Source organism: Lepisosteus platostomus, chromosome 9, assembly GCF_059453375.1.
Source record: "Lepisosteus platostomus isolate fLepPlt1 chromosome 9, fLepPlt1.hap1, whole genome shotgun sequence".
NCBI classification, from domain to species: Eukaryota; Metazoa; Chordata; class Actinopteri; order Semionotiformes; family Lepisosteidae; genus Lepisosteus; species Lepisosteus platostomus.
The window spans coordinates 9,800,243-9,813,617 of record NC_142619.1 but is presented as its reverse complement, the minus strand read 5'-3'; the positions used below and the strand labels follow the sequence as shown (position 1 = coordinate 9,813,617).

The window sequence follows — 13,375 nt, the reverse complement described above, 5'->3', positions numbered from 1 at the left end:
TGGATTTAATTAAAATTTGCAGCCAAAAGTTTTGCTATGGAGACAGATATGTATTTGTTTGGCACAATCTTGCTTACAGTGCTGTTAAACACTCCCCCCCTCCCCCTAAGGATTTCACTTAGTTTATGTTTTATGCATTACAGGAAAAGTCCACCTGACTAGTGCTGCCTCTTTAGTTATTGAAAGCTCAGATTCTGGAGCAGACGTACTTAAAGGGCCCCAGATACATTGGTTAAACAGAATGTCTGAATAGCATGTTATAGACACTCACAACTAGTTACAGGAGTATATCAGAAGCAAGAGTTTCTGTTAAAGAGGTGTTAGTGGGACCAGCAGGGGGCGCTCACCCTGCGGTCCATGTGGGTCCTAATGCCCCAGTATAGTGACGGGGACACTATACTGTAAACAGGTGCCGTCCTTCGGATGAGACATAAAACCGAGGTCCTGACTCTCTTGTGTCATTAAAAATCCCAGGGCGCTTCTCGAAAAGAGTAGGGGTGTAACCCCGGTGTCCTGGCCAAATTTCCAATTGGCCCTTACCAATCATGGCCTCCTAATAATCCCCCTCTATGAATTGGCTACATTACTCTGCTCTCCTCCCCACTGATAGCTGATGTGTGGTGAGCGTTCTGGCGCACTATGGCTGCCGTCGCATCATCCAGGTGGATGCTGCACATTTGTGGTGGTGGAGGGGAGTCCCCATTACGTGTAAAGTGCTTTGAGTGGAGTGTCCAGAAAAGCGCTATATAAGTGTAAGCAATTATTATTATTATTATTATTATTATTATTATTAAGCTTTTATGTGTTTTTGACCTTAGCACAACAGGGTCTATAACAGAGCTGCTAAGCTGGTTCATATATCTAAAACCCATGTTCCCCTTAAAAGTACTTGCTTTATGATGTCTGGAGGTCCAGATCACAAATATGAATGAGAGGTCACAAGTGGAAACTACATAGAAGTGCATTTAAGAGAGAAAGGGAGACACTTCTTTACACAAAGGGTTGTTGGAGTATGGAACAAACTTCTCAGCAGCCTTGTTAATAAAGCCCAAACCCTGGCTTCTTTCAAAAAAAGATGGAAAAGATAAATACTAACAACCAAATGGGCTATGAGGGCCAATCAGCATTCTCACTTTTGTAAACTTTACATTCTTATGTACCTTAAGCTTCACCCAGGTCATATTTAAATCTTCATTTTGAAAACAAAATGTATATATATCTCCCTGAGTTCAGAAGAAAAGATTTATAAAATGCACACCTGAGAACATTCTAATGACAAAGGACAGCATCAATGAATTTGTACTATATTTTTCTTTACCTAGGTTTTCGAGATTTGGCTAGACTTGGAACATACAGGGAGGCACTAACATAACATAACGTCACTTTATTAATCCTATACAATTTCTTGCATTGTGAATTAGTATTTTCGCATATTCCAGCTTGCTCTCCATGAGACACACAGGCACAAAAACGGGGAGAGAGAAGCCTGGGTTCAGAGCACAGGGTCAGCCATTGTACAAAAACTATTAGGACAAAAAGCATTGTTTATGTTAGTAAGAATCTAATGAATATTCCTTTCCACTATTATTTACTAAAGCCAAAATCTTTTGTTTTAAAAATGGAACTTCTCACATCAGTTTAGTTCATTTGTCACTTGCTAAGATAGTGTAGACCATATAAACTGGTATTTAGGCCATGTTTGTTTTGCAGATTTTATTTTTGCAACTCATATTGCACCCACGGATGTATCCAACCTTTTCATTTGGTAAACCATTCTTATTAAATGGGAGGGTACCTGTCTCAAACACCATATATCCATAAAGTTACTAGCTGTGATGTCACAGTCATGTCTCTCCCTGTGAAACAGGCGCAGTGTGTGTCTGTGAAACAGGCCTCTCAGGACCTTCTTTGTAAAAAGTATAACTCCGCTGATCTACTGAACATAACAAGGAACAAAATAACAAAGAGGGGTGAGAGAGAATCAAGGACAGGGAAGAGCACAAATGCATAAATAAAACCAAAACATCACAGGAAAAACTTGTTTATTCTAAGAAATGTACAGTATCGAAAATACTTCAGTTCATTTCCAAAATAATCTATGTCAGTCAGGTAACAACATATGTAAACTTCACAGTTAAAAAAAAAATGAAATAACATTTCTTCCATCACACTATTGAGGTGTCAACTGTTACCAAACAACAAGACATTACATTTATATTATAAAAGTCAAAATATACAAAATGTAAAGTACAAATAAATATGCTTCACATTAACTCCAATCTAGTTAACCGGTTTTCACTAGTGCAGACACACTGGAAGACAGAAGAGAGCAATGACTTGGACTAGTTCACACCAAAGGCTCCGAGATGAGGTCAATCCACAAGGTGGATCTTTTTAAAACTACTACTGAGACTGAAGGCAAATTAATCCTTCGTATGCATGAGTGCATCTACACCAACAGCATTGGTAGAACACCCCCACCATCATCCCCATTATAGTTAATCTATAATTGCAACTACATGGTAGAAAAAAGCTTTGTAGTACAGGCTGAGGAACCTTTCATATTTTTGCCAAAACACTAATTGTGAAGATATCTCAGGAAATCATATGCACTGTATCAAGTGAAATAACATTTTCTCCTACTAATATATAAAATACTGAGGTATACTCTGCATTCAAGTAACTAATTTAAATTAATTTCACAGTCCTGTTCAAGTTAACTTATGAACAGTATACCCAACACAAAAGAACTTGAAGTCTTCACCTTCACCTTTATGTCATATGGGAGAAAGTTGAATAATTAAGTATAAACTTAATTGCAGCAAAGCACTTAACTGCTATGCAAGCCCTGTTTAATCTGAACCCCTGGACCAGGGGGATCCAGTCTTTGTCCTGGAGAACTAGGGTATCTGCAGGCTTTCAATCCAACTCTGCTCTTAATGAGCTAGACCAGCTGGCTACTGGCTTAACTGGAGCAGTGTAACAGCCTCTCCCAGCTCCGCAGGCACTGCTGCTATAAAGAAATACAGCAAATCTACAGTCACATAAGCTCTTCGGGACCAGAAGTGGACTCTCCTTCTTGTAGACAATCATTTTCAGAAAATCCAGCTCTTACACATTGATAAAAGAAATCATTTACACCACAAGAAACATCCTTTTCCACTTTTTAAACTCCACTTAGGATCGTGGCTGATTATTTTTTAAGGTTATCCAGTAAAATTACTCTTAGTTCCTGCCAAGCAACTCAAAACATTTTGAAGGTATTTTAGTAATTCTTGCTTTTTTATCATTTTAAAACACACTAGAGCTTTAGAAAAGAAGCTATAAGTCCCTTTTGTGACTTTGAATTTGGATGAAGAATGTTCTCTTGCTTCAGAATGAAGCAATCATTACAAGGCACTTCCTTGCCTTGGCTTATTTTTCACTGTTCAGCAATCTTGTTGGATGTCTCTTTCAATATCGATCCTAATCGGCTATATATTCAAAAATTGATAATTAGGCCAACCACTGTTATGATGTCTTCAAACATAAAATATGGAAAAATGCATTCTATTGCTGGTGACAGCTATGTTCTTTCACTTCTATCATATTTGATTTTCTTCTACTGGGAGTTGCTGAAATTCAGACTCCGGATAAGCAACTATGTAGGGCTGGCAAAAAAATCTTGCTGCGATAGTTTCATGGTACATTAAGAAACTTTCCATGTTTCTCTGAAGCACTTTCACTTCAGATTTGTGCTGCCCATAGCAAAAGGCTTTAGATATTACCCTGCCCAAAAAGAAAATGGCTTTGGATGTTAGAGTCAAACCAGGCAGACAGGCACCAAATGAGCCTTCAGTAGTTTATCTGCTAGCTGTGACAGATGTTGGAAGAACATCCAGTTCTGCTAACACTGCCAAAATGACCTGGTGTTCTTTAAGACCATGGCAGAAGAACCTGTCTATAGATTTCAGTGGTGTGTCACAAATGGGTGCAGTGTTTAAATTTGTCCAGGGGTGGTTTTCAATATTCCTCTCATGCAAACCACGAGAGCCATCCAGTTCCAGTAAGCTGAATACCTCCTATTTAAACACATCCTTATTGGAATTGCAGTATACCAGGATAGTCACTAAGGGATTCTTATTCAGTACCGTTCCAATATCCCTGACAGGTATGCATAGAACAGTCTGCTAAAATATGCTATCGGCTATGAATTATAAAATGAATAAAATGCCAAAACAAAACTACATCATGAGAACCATCCAACTGCCAATGCACAATAGTGGCTGTACAATTAGAACTGCCATGCTGTGAAACTAATGCATAAGGAACAAAGTCAGAAAATCAACAACTCTATCACACTGCAGAGATGTAAAATGTTCTCTTTCATGACCTTCAGATGTCACTCCATAAACAACACACATTGAAAAGAGGGGGAGGTTTCACAGTTGAATATGTCAGGCATTTGAGTATCTTTATAGATTTTTTAAAACATGGTAAACTGTTTGGTTTTACCTACGGAAATACAAGGGCTTTAAAAGTCGGCTCTGTGGGATAGATAACATCTTCCGTATCAAAATATTAACAAATATGACAGAAGAGGTCATGCACTCATGTAAGGTGACCTTAATATTGCATAGCAGAATCCAAAGTCACGATAGGACTCAAGCCCAGCACAAAATAAACCCATATAAATATAAAAGGCAAAAATATTCTGGAAGCATTTTAGATCTGCACAGAAAACTCCAGCTGCAGTCTTTTACATGTGACAATGCTTTTGGTTCTAACCTGCACTGAACTTTAAAACACCAACGCCATTGCCTCAGAACTTTAAAATGTTTATTTTTTAATTCTCTTCACATGACGAAGTACATGTGGTTGCACTGATATAGTTTATCCCCCCTCAGAAAACCCTTCTGTCATATGTAGGACAACCATTCTTTCATTAGAACAAAGCAACAGCATGGTAAAGCTAGTGTATGATGCCATCATTTCCCCAGCTTTCCTTTTCCATTGGTCAGTGTTCACAGGGGTCCTTTACCCTTCACACCATGAATACTCTCAATGCAAGGTTAAGATCAGCCAAGCATAGCACCACTTAGCTCTGATTCCATTCAGAGGTTAATTTTGACTGTGTTCTATTTATAATCTTTAATAGAAACAGGCCATCTATCCTCCTGTTTACAACAGACAACTCACAGGAAAACATGAGATTTGCATTACATCCATCATGTGATCAACTGACCTAGCTGGAGGCTTTTGCAAAAACTGTACTGAAGAAACAGTAAAGCATGAAACTGTTTTCAAGTCACATTCCTGTTAATGCATGTGTGTTCAATATAGAGGAAATTCTAATATATATATATAGCATTTGGTATTGGGTTATCGAAGAACCTGGAGCTTACAAAAGCCAAAATGGACCAAAATGCTTAGCAATGGTCTCACCTATTTCCCTACATTGCTATTCAATAAATGCCTTTATAGGTCTGATCTGTTTGGTCAACCTACATTTTCCTCCTAATTAAATTATTAAATTAATATTTTGTCTTCTCCTGATGGCAAATCAACAAGGTGGGTGCTGGACTTTACTTGTGGGTGAAGTGGGGTCCCCCTATAAGCAGAGCTTTGGGATCCTATGGGATGAAAAGCTGATAATGACTACAGTATTCAATAGTCTCCATGGGCCACCCCTTAACATTGGTCACATTTCTGCATTTAAAAGCCCACCTGACTTGTCAAAACCTGTCAAAAAGCCACTCCACAGGGAAAAAGTGTGTTGATCACCCTTTACTCTTTTGTGCCTTCTCATTTGGCACTTTGTTTCACTGAAAAACACTTCATTTTTTTCCCCCTGGAAAGTCATTGGTTTTTTCAAGGTCTTTCATCACCCTCCAGGTAAACCAAAGTTTTAATTTACCTCGATAACTGAAGAATCCAAGACAAAATTCAATGTAGTGTGCACTCTGAGCATGCATTTAGAGACACAAAACAGCAGATCCAATGTCTGGAAGAAACATCCTGAGGTAGTTTGCTATTCTTTCAATAACAAAACCCCATGTTTCAGTCTAAAGAATGGCCAGGGTCCAGCAGTAAGGTAGTTAAGGAAAATGAGATCTGAACAATACAGAAAAATGGGGAAGGGTAATACACCAGTAAGATATCTAAGCAGGATGTCATTAATGTAATCTGGGTAACAAGCATATATAGTGTTTGTACAGTACTGTCGAAAGCCTGAAAAAACAATCATAAGTCTGAAGTTTCAAAAGGAGTACTTAACACTCCATTAAAGGAGAAAGCATTAAAAATCTCCAGTGACATTGATGCAACTATTGTTTGAAAATGAAGAAGTGAATGGTTTGTCAAATTTGCATCATCTGCACATGTGGGGTCACATCAACATTTTTTTTACATATAAAACGAAGATATAGAAGATATATACAAAAAAGTACAGCTGTAAATATAAACAGGTTTCCAAATACTAAATTAAAAAAACATTAAAAGAATAAAGCTTGAAGATTTAAAACAGTACTAACTCAAATTACCAAACTAAATACTTAATATTTCAGTACAAACCAAATACATTTTTACATGACTCAAATGGATCACCCACGTTTTCAGTGAGATCGAGAAACCTATGGAGCCTAATGTAGTTCAGCAAGAGGCAGGTTTCAAACAAAAAAATAAGCAAGGGATTAAAATAACTTGGCAAGAGTTAGCATTTATTAGAGCAGTTTAATCAACTTTCAAAGGGAAACGACAGGAAGTGTGACATATGTCCATCATAGCAGAAAATTCATTTATAATGTCCTTCAAATAAGTAATTTAAAAAATACCCGTATTAAAATACTGTTATACATTCACCCTGAGCAAACAGTTAATCTCCTGTTGGGGATTTTCCTTATTTGAAGAAATATTTTTTACATTTAAACATGCAAATGTGAAATAACACGTAAAGGAAAGGAATCTACACTACAGTATACTACTTCATGTACAGCATGTCAAATGAATTCATAAAGATTTTAAAAAAGCAAACTAGCCTTAGTGATCACAGTTAATTTAATAACCCTTTCAGGTGCTTAATTTGATCTTTTACAAGTTAAGAACATTAAAATGTACTGTCAAAGCAGAGTGCAGAACTGACTAGGTGACAACCACAGAGCGCTTTCTTAAATACCTGCAGGAATTTACAATTCCTCCTGTCTTTTATCATCAGTGGAGTAGGACAAAGCGGCCTTTGACTATAAACAAACGCATCCCTCATGTGTATATCTGTGCGTTATGACAGTGTGGATATTAAGGCAAATTGCTCACAGCTGATGATGCCAGTTATGCGTCATTAAACATTCAAGGTCCTTCCAACTGAAAATGCACATCAGTTCACAGATACTGAATTCCACCATTAAGATGAATGCTTTTATGGTCCCACATATAGACGGTTACGTCTGAGGCCACCCATCCAGTATTTGGCTACTATAATCCAGTGCACAATAAAAGAGCTGCGAAGCTCTTCGTAGATCAGAGGAATAAATACATCTTCACAGTAAAGGCAGTATATAAGGAGACAAATTCCTGTACCAGGACCTGACCAAGCTGCTCTATACTGAGCAGTTGGCAGAACACTGTTCCAGCCCTGCCCACTCTTGATATAGGTTTCCAGTATCTTCACTGACAAAAACAATGGATGATCCATACAAACTGAACTGCAGTGGTCTCTGACTATTTTTAACAGTGCTCCTTTCCTGTATTGCTACATCTATTTACAAGTACATTCAAAGGAAGAAAAAAAAAAGGCAACTGTAATTTCTGTAAACTGGTTTCTAAACCGCTCAAACATTTCTACAGTTTAAAGAACCTTCTTTTCTACACCTGAGTTAATAAAGGTTTTGTAAGAAACAAAACAAAAAAGAGAAAACAATTTGAGTAACCTCTTTCTGGTCATCCCTCCAGTGAGGTACGAATTATCGCCATTCGTGTTACAGCAGATACTCCCACAGGCCTTGTGCCAGAGCAGCAGTTTCGCCAGGTGTGAGCTGACGGGTCCAGAAATAGCAGTGCTCCAGCTTCCCCTCCACGTAAGGGCCTTTACATTTCTCTTTAAAAGAGAAACTGGGACCACGGAGCAGACATCCGTGAATGAAAATTTTCGTCCTCGAGAGATGGTGTGGCTGCATGTGACACACGTCCTTCAGTGACAGGAACTGAAGCACGATGGTGGCCAACGATTTAGCTAACCCCTAACCCCTGCCCTCGTGCCACTCTGCAGAGCTGACCAAGTAGCAGGACTTTATCCCTTTTTCAAAACTTCCTAATTACATGAGAAATTAGCCAGTTTGAGAGCGAGAGACATAAAAAAACACATCAAAATGTCGTGGTACCAAGTTCACAAATTCATTTAAAGAAAAGAGAATGGCCATTAGCTGCCAAAGTCAAAGTCAGACTGCTGGTTGAAGAGTGAGGAACACCTGTTTCTTTTGCTGTAGTCTTCTTCTACCTTAGGGAAAAAGAAAAATAGCAGTAAGTCAGATATAAACAACAGATATATTTGGGATTCACTATAATGAGGAATACAGAATTCTGCAAGAACGATCCAGGAGCTGCCTTAATGGAACCTGATAAGAATTATATGTCTTACAAAAATATATGTTCCAATATATTCCGGGGAACACATTTTCAATTAAATAGATTTTAAAAACAAGTGCAAGGAGCCACAAGCTCCTAAAACATTAAGAACTGTTACGTGATTTATATTTGCCTGCTTAGCACATATTGGAGAACAAAATGAAAGAGTACTGTGCAGACACTAAATTTACAAAAAATGGATGAACAAAAAGCATCCAGTGTGAACTACCCATTTGTGAATTAGCTGTACAAGTCCTCAATTTTTTTCAATTTAAAAATTAAACATTGTGGGGAATGATGAATTTCACTCAGGAAAACTTTCTGAGGAAAGCTTTAGGCAGCATTGTTTCTCTCTCCACACCTGAAAAAGGCTCCACGGCCGAAACGTTGTTTTCTTTCTTCTCTTTTCAGCATCGAATAAACCTATTACTTGTTCCTTTGCAGCCTACGCATGCTGATGCAGCTACCCACCTGAACCATTGTTTTTCTGTTCTCTGAAACAAGATATACTTTCACAGTTCATCGATTCTCTTTGCAGTTGTACCAATTTTCATTTTCGTGAAAACGTAAAAAAAACACTGAACAAAAACTTTAGGAAGCAATTATTCAATTTTGTAAAAAAAGATTCCCATTTTGTTGAACTCATCCAACCTTTTGCTGAAGGTTCAAGCTTATTAACAGAACATACTCAAATGTCTGAGGACTTATTAATAGAATGACCTGAACTGCTTCCCAAATGAACTCACCTGCTCTTCTCCCAAGGTGGGCCAGCTATGCTCAGACTCCCTGTTTGCTGGTGGACCCCCTGTTTTCAGTCAAGGGGACTCCCATCTGCTGTCTAAATGACAGAAAAATGCAGATTCACTTAAATGAATTCATCCCAGTAGCTGCACCATTGTTTGTTGTGCTACAAATTGTTTACTTACAATAACTGATTAGTAGAGACACGTTAGTAGAAAGCAAAGGTTTTCAGTGATGTTGGTAAAAACTGCAAGACTTCACTCACCAAGGACCACTTAAAGGGCTTTGCTCAGCACTGTATGACAGTGGAGGTGGTTGGAGAGTAAAGTAAGAAATAAAAGCACTACTTGCATAGTCCCCACATGGTGATTCAAATAACAAGTCTCATCAGCAGCCATATCACTCTGCAACTCACAACTGGCAACCCACTGAAGCTAAGCAGGTATGAGACTGGTCAGTACCTGGATGGGAGACCTCCAGGGAAAAACTAAGGTTGCTGCTGGAAGAGGTGTTAGTGGGGTCAGCAGGTGGCGCTCACCCTGCGGCCCATGTGGGTCCTAATGCCCAAGTTTGGTGATGGGGACACTATAGTGTAAAAAGGCACCGTCCTTCAGATGAGATGTAAAACCGAGGTCCTGACTCTCTGTGGTCTTTAAAAATCCCAGGGTGTTTCTCGAAAAGAGTATGGTGTAACCCTGGCATCCTGGCCAAATTTCCCATTGGCCTTTACTAATCATGGCCTCCTAATAATCCCCATCTATGAATTGGCTTCATTACTCGGCTCTCCTCCCCACTGATAGCTGATGTGGGGTGAGTGTTCTGGTGCACTATGGCTGCTGTCGCATCATCCAGGTGGTAAGGGATCCTCATTACCTGTAAAGTGCTTTTAATAGAGTGTCCAGAAAAGCACTATATAAGTGTAAGCAATTATTATTATTAAGTAAATCTCACTGCTATTGGATCCTGACATACCATGACCACTAGATGGTGCTGTGCATCTGACATTTTTTTTACTTGAGCCATGTGTTTGAACAAAGCCTGTTACCTGAGCCCTTATGTTCTGTGCACAGTAAAAGCAGACTCGCATTGAACTAAGAATCATAAGCCAAGGGAGAAAAAAACAAACTATCAGACCAAGTCAAGTGACGGCAAGCATCCAGGAAAAAAAAAACGATGAACAATAAAATGAAAAGACGCGCTTACTGTGTCTCCCAGTTTTCTTTGATGTTAAAACTTTAAGTTACTTAAATGATCAGTGTTTACAGATGCAAAAGCATCTCATCTTTAAATTTATAATGTACTGGAATAATAAATTCCAGACACAGTAGAGGAATGACTGGTCATCTACTGTGTTCAGTCAGTTTAGGTAAAACCACTGTTGTATGCACTTGTAATTATAAGTCTAGGTTCAGACTGTCTTTATTATCCAGGAACTATAACTCCAGTAACTTTTATTACACACTAAAAGGAATTACTGGCTAACTAACCCTGACACATTTCATCCAAATATGAATGAGACAAAAGCAAACAAACACGTAAAACCACACTGTGTATGGTTTCAGATATTCAAATTCAGAATAATAGTTTTCTTGTTTAGGAATATTCAGTACACAAAACACGAGGCACAGTGAGCTGCTGGGGTCTCCCTAGCCACACTGTTGAAGCTGTTTCCATCTGGATTCTTGGATCATTCACTTACAAGTAATTAAATGAGGAACATGAGCTGAATGGCCTCTCATTTTTAACTTTTTCTCCATCCATCCATTTTCAGTAACCACTTTACAGGCCTTCTAAGTATAACTGTAGCCTAGGCTTCGTGAACTGTAGCCTAGCTTTGCAGGCATAGGGCATCAGACCTAGACGGAGAATAAGTCTGTGGCAGGACAAACACTCTCATATATACGGGGGAAGGGGGCAATTATAGACGTCAAATAATCTGGACAGCATTTTTCTGGACTGTGAGGAAACTGGAGTGTAGCCTAACCTTTCTAAATTCTTCAGTAACTTAAACATTAAGATAAATGAGAAGACATCAAATTAGAGTTGAATACAGAGGATGTAGACACTGTAAGTGTAGCCCCCTGAACCCATTAGTCCCAATACACGGGTGACAATGGGAATGGGTGTCTGGTCCTCACCCTGGGCGGAGGTACTGCTGTGGCACCGGCCCCGTCATTCTCTGCTGGACCATCATGCCCTGGAAGTAGCCCATCCTCTCGTCGGGGTGCCTGTACATGGCCATTCTGGGCTGGCCCTGGGCGAAGCCCATGTGCTGAGGGTGCTGCATGGCTTGCATCAACTGGTGAGGCCTTTGAGGTGGGTAAGGGCTAGCAGTGAAAGGATGTGCAGGATAAGGAGAATGGGCCATCATGTGGGGCGATGGACCACTGCCGTCATCCTGCATCCCTGGGTGCACTGCACGAGGGCCGTACATGAACCCAGCCATATTAGGCAAAGACTGGGTGCTGCGTCTCCGAGTGGCTGCATTGTGACTGTCCAGGTCCAGTATTTCTTTGGGACTCTCCGGCCTTTCAGGCTCCTCTTCTATTCTCGCTGCCTTTACTGGGGTAGCAACCTCCCTGATCTCCACAGAGCTACTTCTGGTCCCTTCGGGCAGCGGGTTTGGAGAGACCAGGCTGCTTGTCGAGCTCTCGGAGCCCTGAGGAGACATGCTGCTTTCTCGTAGTCTTCCGTTCACGTTGGCACTGGCCATGGGCATGTAGGTGCCGGAGGGCGCAGGGTGGCGAGGCTGATAAGGTGGTCTAGGCCACTCCTCTGTGGGGAAGCCACCTCCTGCGCCGCTGCCTTGGTGCTGGGGGAAGTACTGTGGCTGCTGGTACTGCTGGTACATGTTGGAGCCGCCTTGGGGGTTCTGGGAGGCCATGTGGTAAGGATATGCTGACCCCTGCTGGTGAAACTGGGGGTACCTGGCCGGGCCCTGGTGAGGAGACATGGCCTGAGGCAGGGCCTGGTTAGGGAAATGCTGCCGATTGGGGACAGGCATTGGCCTACCCAAGGGCATTCCATACATAGTATGTCTAGGCCCAGTCATGTTGTTATACTGGCCTGGGGCCCCCTTCTCCTGGGCAAGCCTGTAAGGCGACGTGGCAGGGTTCAAGGGCCCTGGTCCTCTGTGGGCCATGCCGCTCAACAGATGCTCCGTCCCAGAATTAAAGCACTGCTCTTTAAAATACCCGTTAGGAGACCTCATCTCGGATTCGCTGTGCTGTTTAGGGTCTGGTTTGCCGTCGTTTTCTTTCCGGTTCTCTGGGGCTAGTTCTGGCTGCTTCGCTTTGGCAGGGGGCTCACTTGTTTTTTGATCGTTTGCCTCCGGGGGGCCCTGTTCCGCCGTGCACTCGCGCGCTGCAACACAGGTGTCTGTTCCCTGCGGGTGTCCCGGCACAGGCACCTGGTCTGCCAGGCCTTTGTCCTGACTGGCACCCTGGTCAGGGCTCTGCATGCCCACGCCTGAGGATCTGCTGGAGGTCTCCGTGGGGCTGGGGACCGATTTCCTGTCTTGCTCCCCTGGAGCCGGAGTGACTCGAACAGGCTGAATGGGCTCAGCCATTTTTGGCTCAGATGCTGTCATTCCTTTAAATGAACAAAGAGCAGGAAAATATTAGTGCCTTTTTGGCGTTAAGAAAAACCAGCATTTTACAATTACTGTGGTGTGATCGCCATACTACAATATCGGTTTCATGCAAAATATTATTTTCTTTCAATGTGAGAGGAAACCAAAGGACCCGGACTAAACATAGGGACAACATACAAATTCCACACAGATAGCACCTCAGGTCCAAGATTGAACCCAGGGCCCCAGTGGTGTGAGGCACAAATGCTAACCACTGTGCCACTGAACCACCCCTCATTATTCATTTACGTATAAAACATCCACATTGAACAGGTTATATAGTTGACTTTGGGATGGTTATTATGATAAAGGAAAATAAAATTATTTATTAAACAAAAAGTACAGCTTGTGCCTAGCTTGCTGTGTGTGCCCTCTAAAAACATTCACACTCAAGTCCTTGCATGC

General features: G+C 40.9%; 1 protein-coding gene across 2 annotated transcripts in view; it reads right to left on the bottom strand.

Annotated features, from left to right (window-relative positions):
- Positions 1-2,025: 2,025 nt before the first annotated feature.
- Positions 2,026-13,375, bottom strand: part of cecr2 (CECR2 histone acetyl-lysine reader) — an 82,071-nt gene continuing 70,721 nt past the window's right edge. For both annotated transcript variants that reach the window (XM_088646867.1, XM_088646868.1), the window contains 3 exons: positions 11,478-12,930; positions 9,345-9,436; positions 2,026-8,470 (listed from right to left, as the gene is read on the bottom strand). In XM_088646867.1, the coding sequence (XP_088502993.1) occupies positions 9,376-9,436; positions 11,478-12,930 (1,514 nt within the window). In that variant the 3' untranslated portion in view covers positions 2,026-8,470; positions 9,345-9,375. The remainder of the gene's footprint in view (positions 8,471-9,344; positions 9,437-11,477; positions 12,931-13,375) is intronic.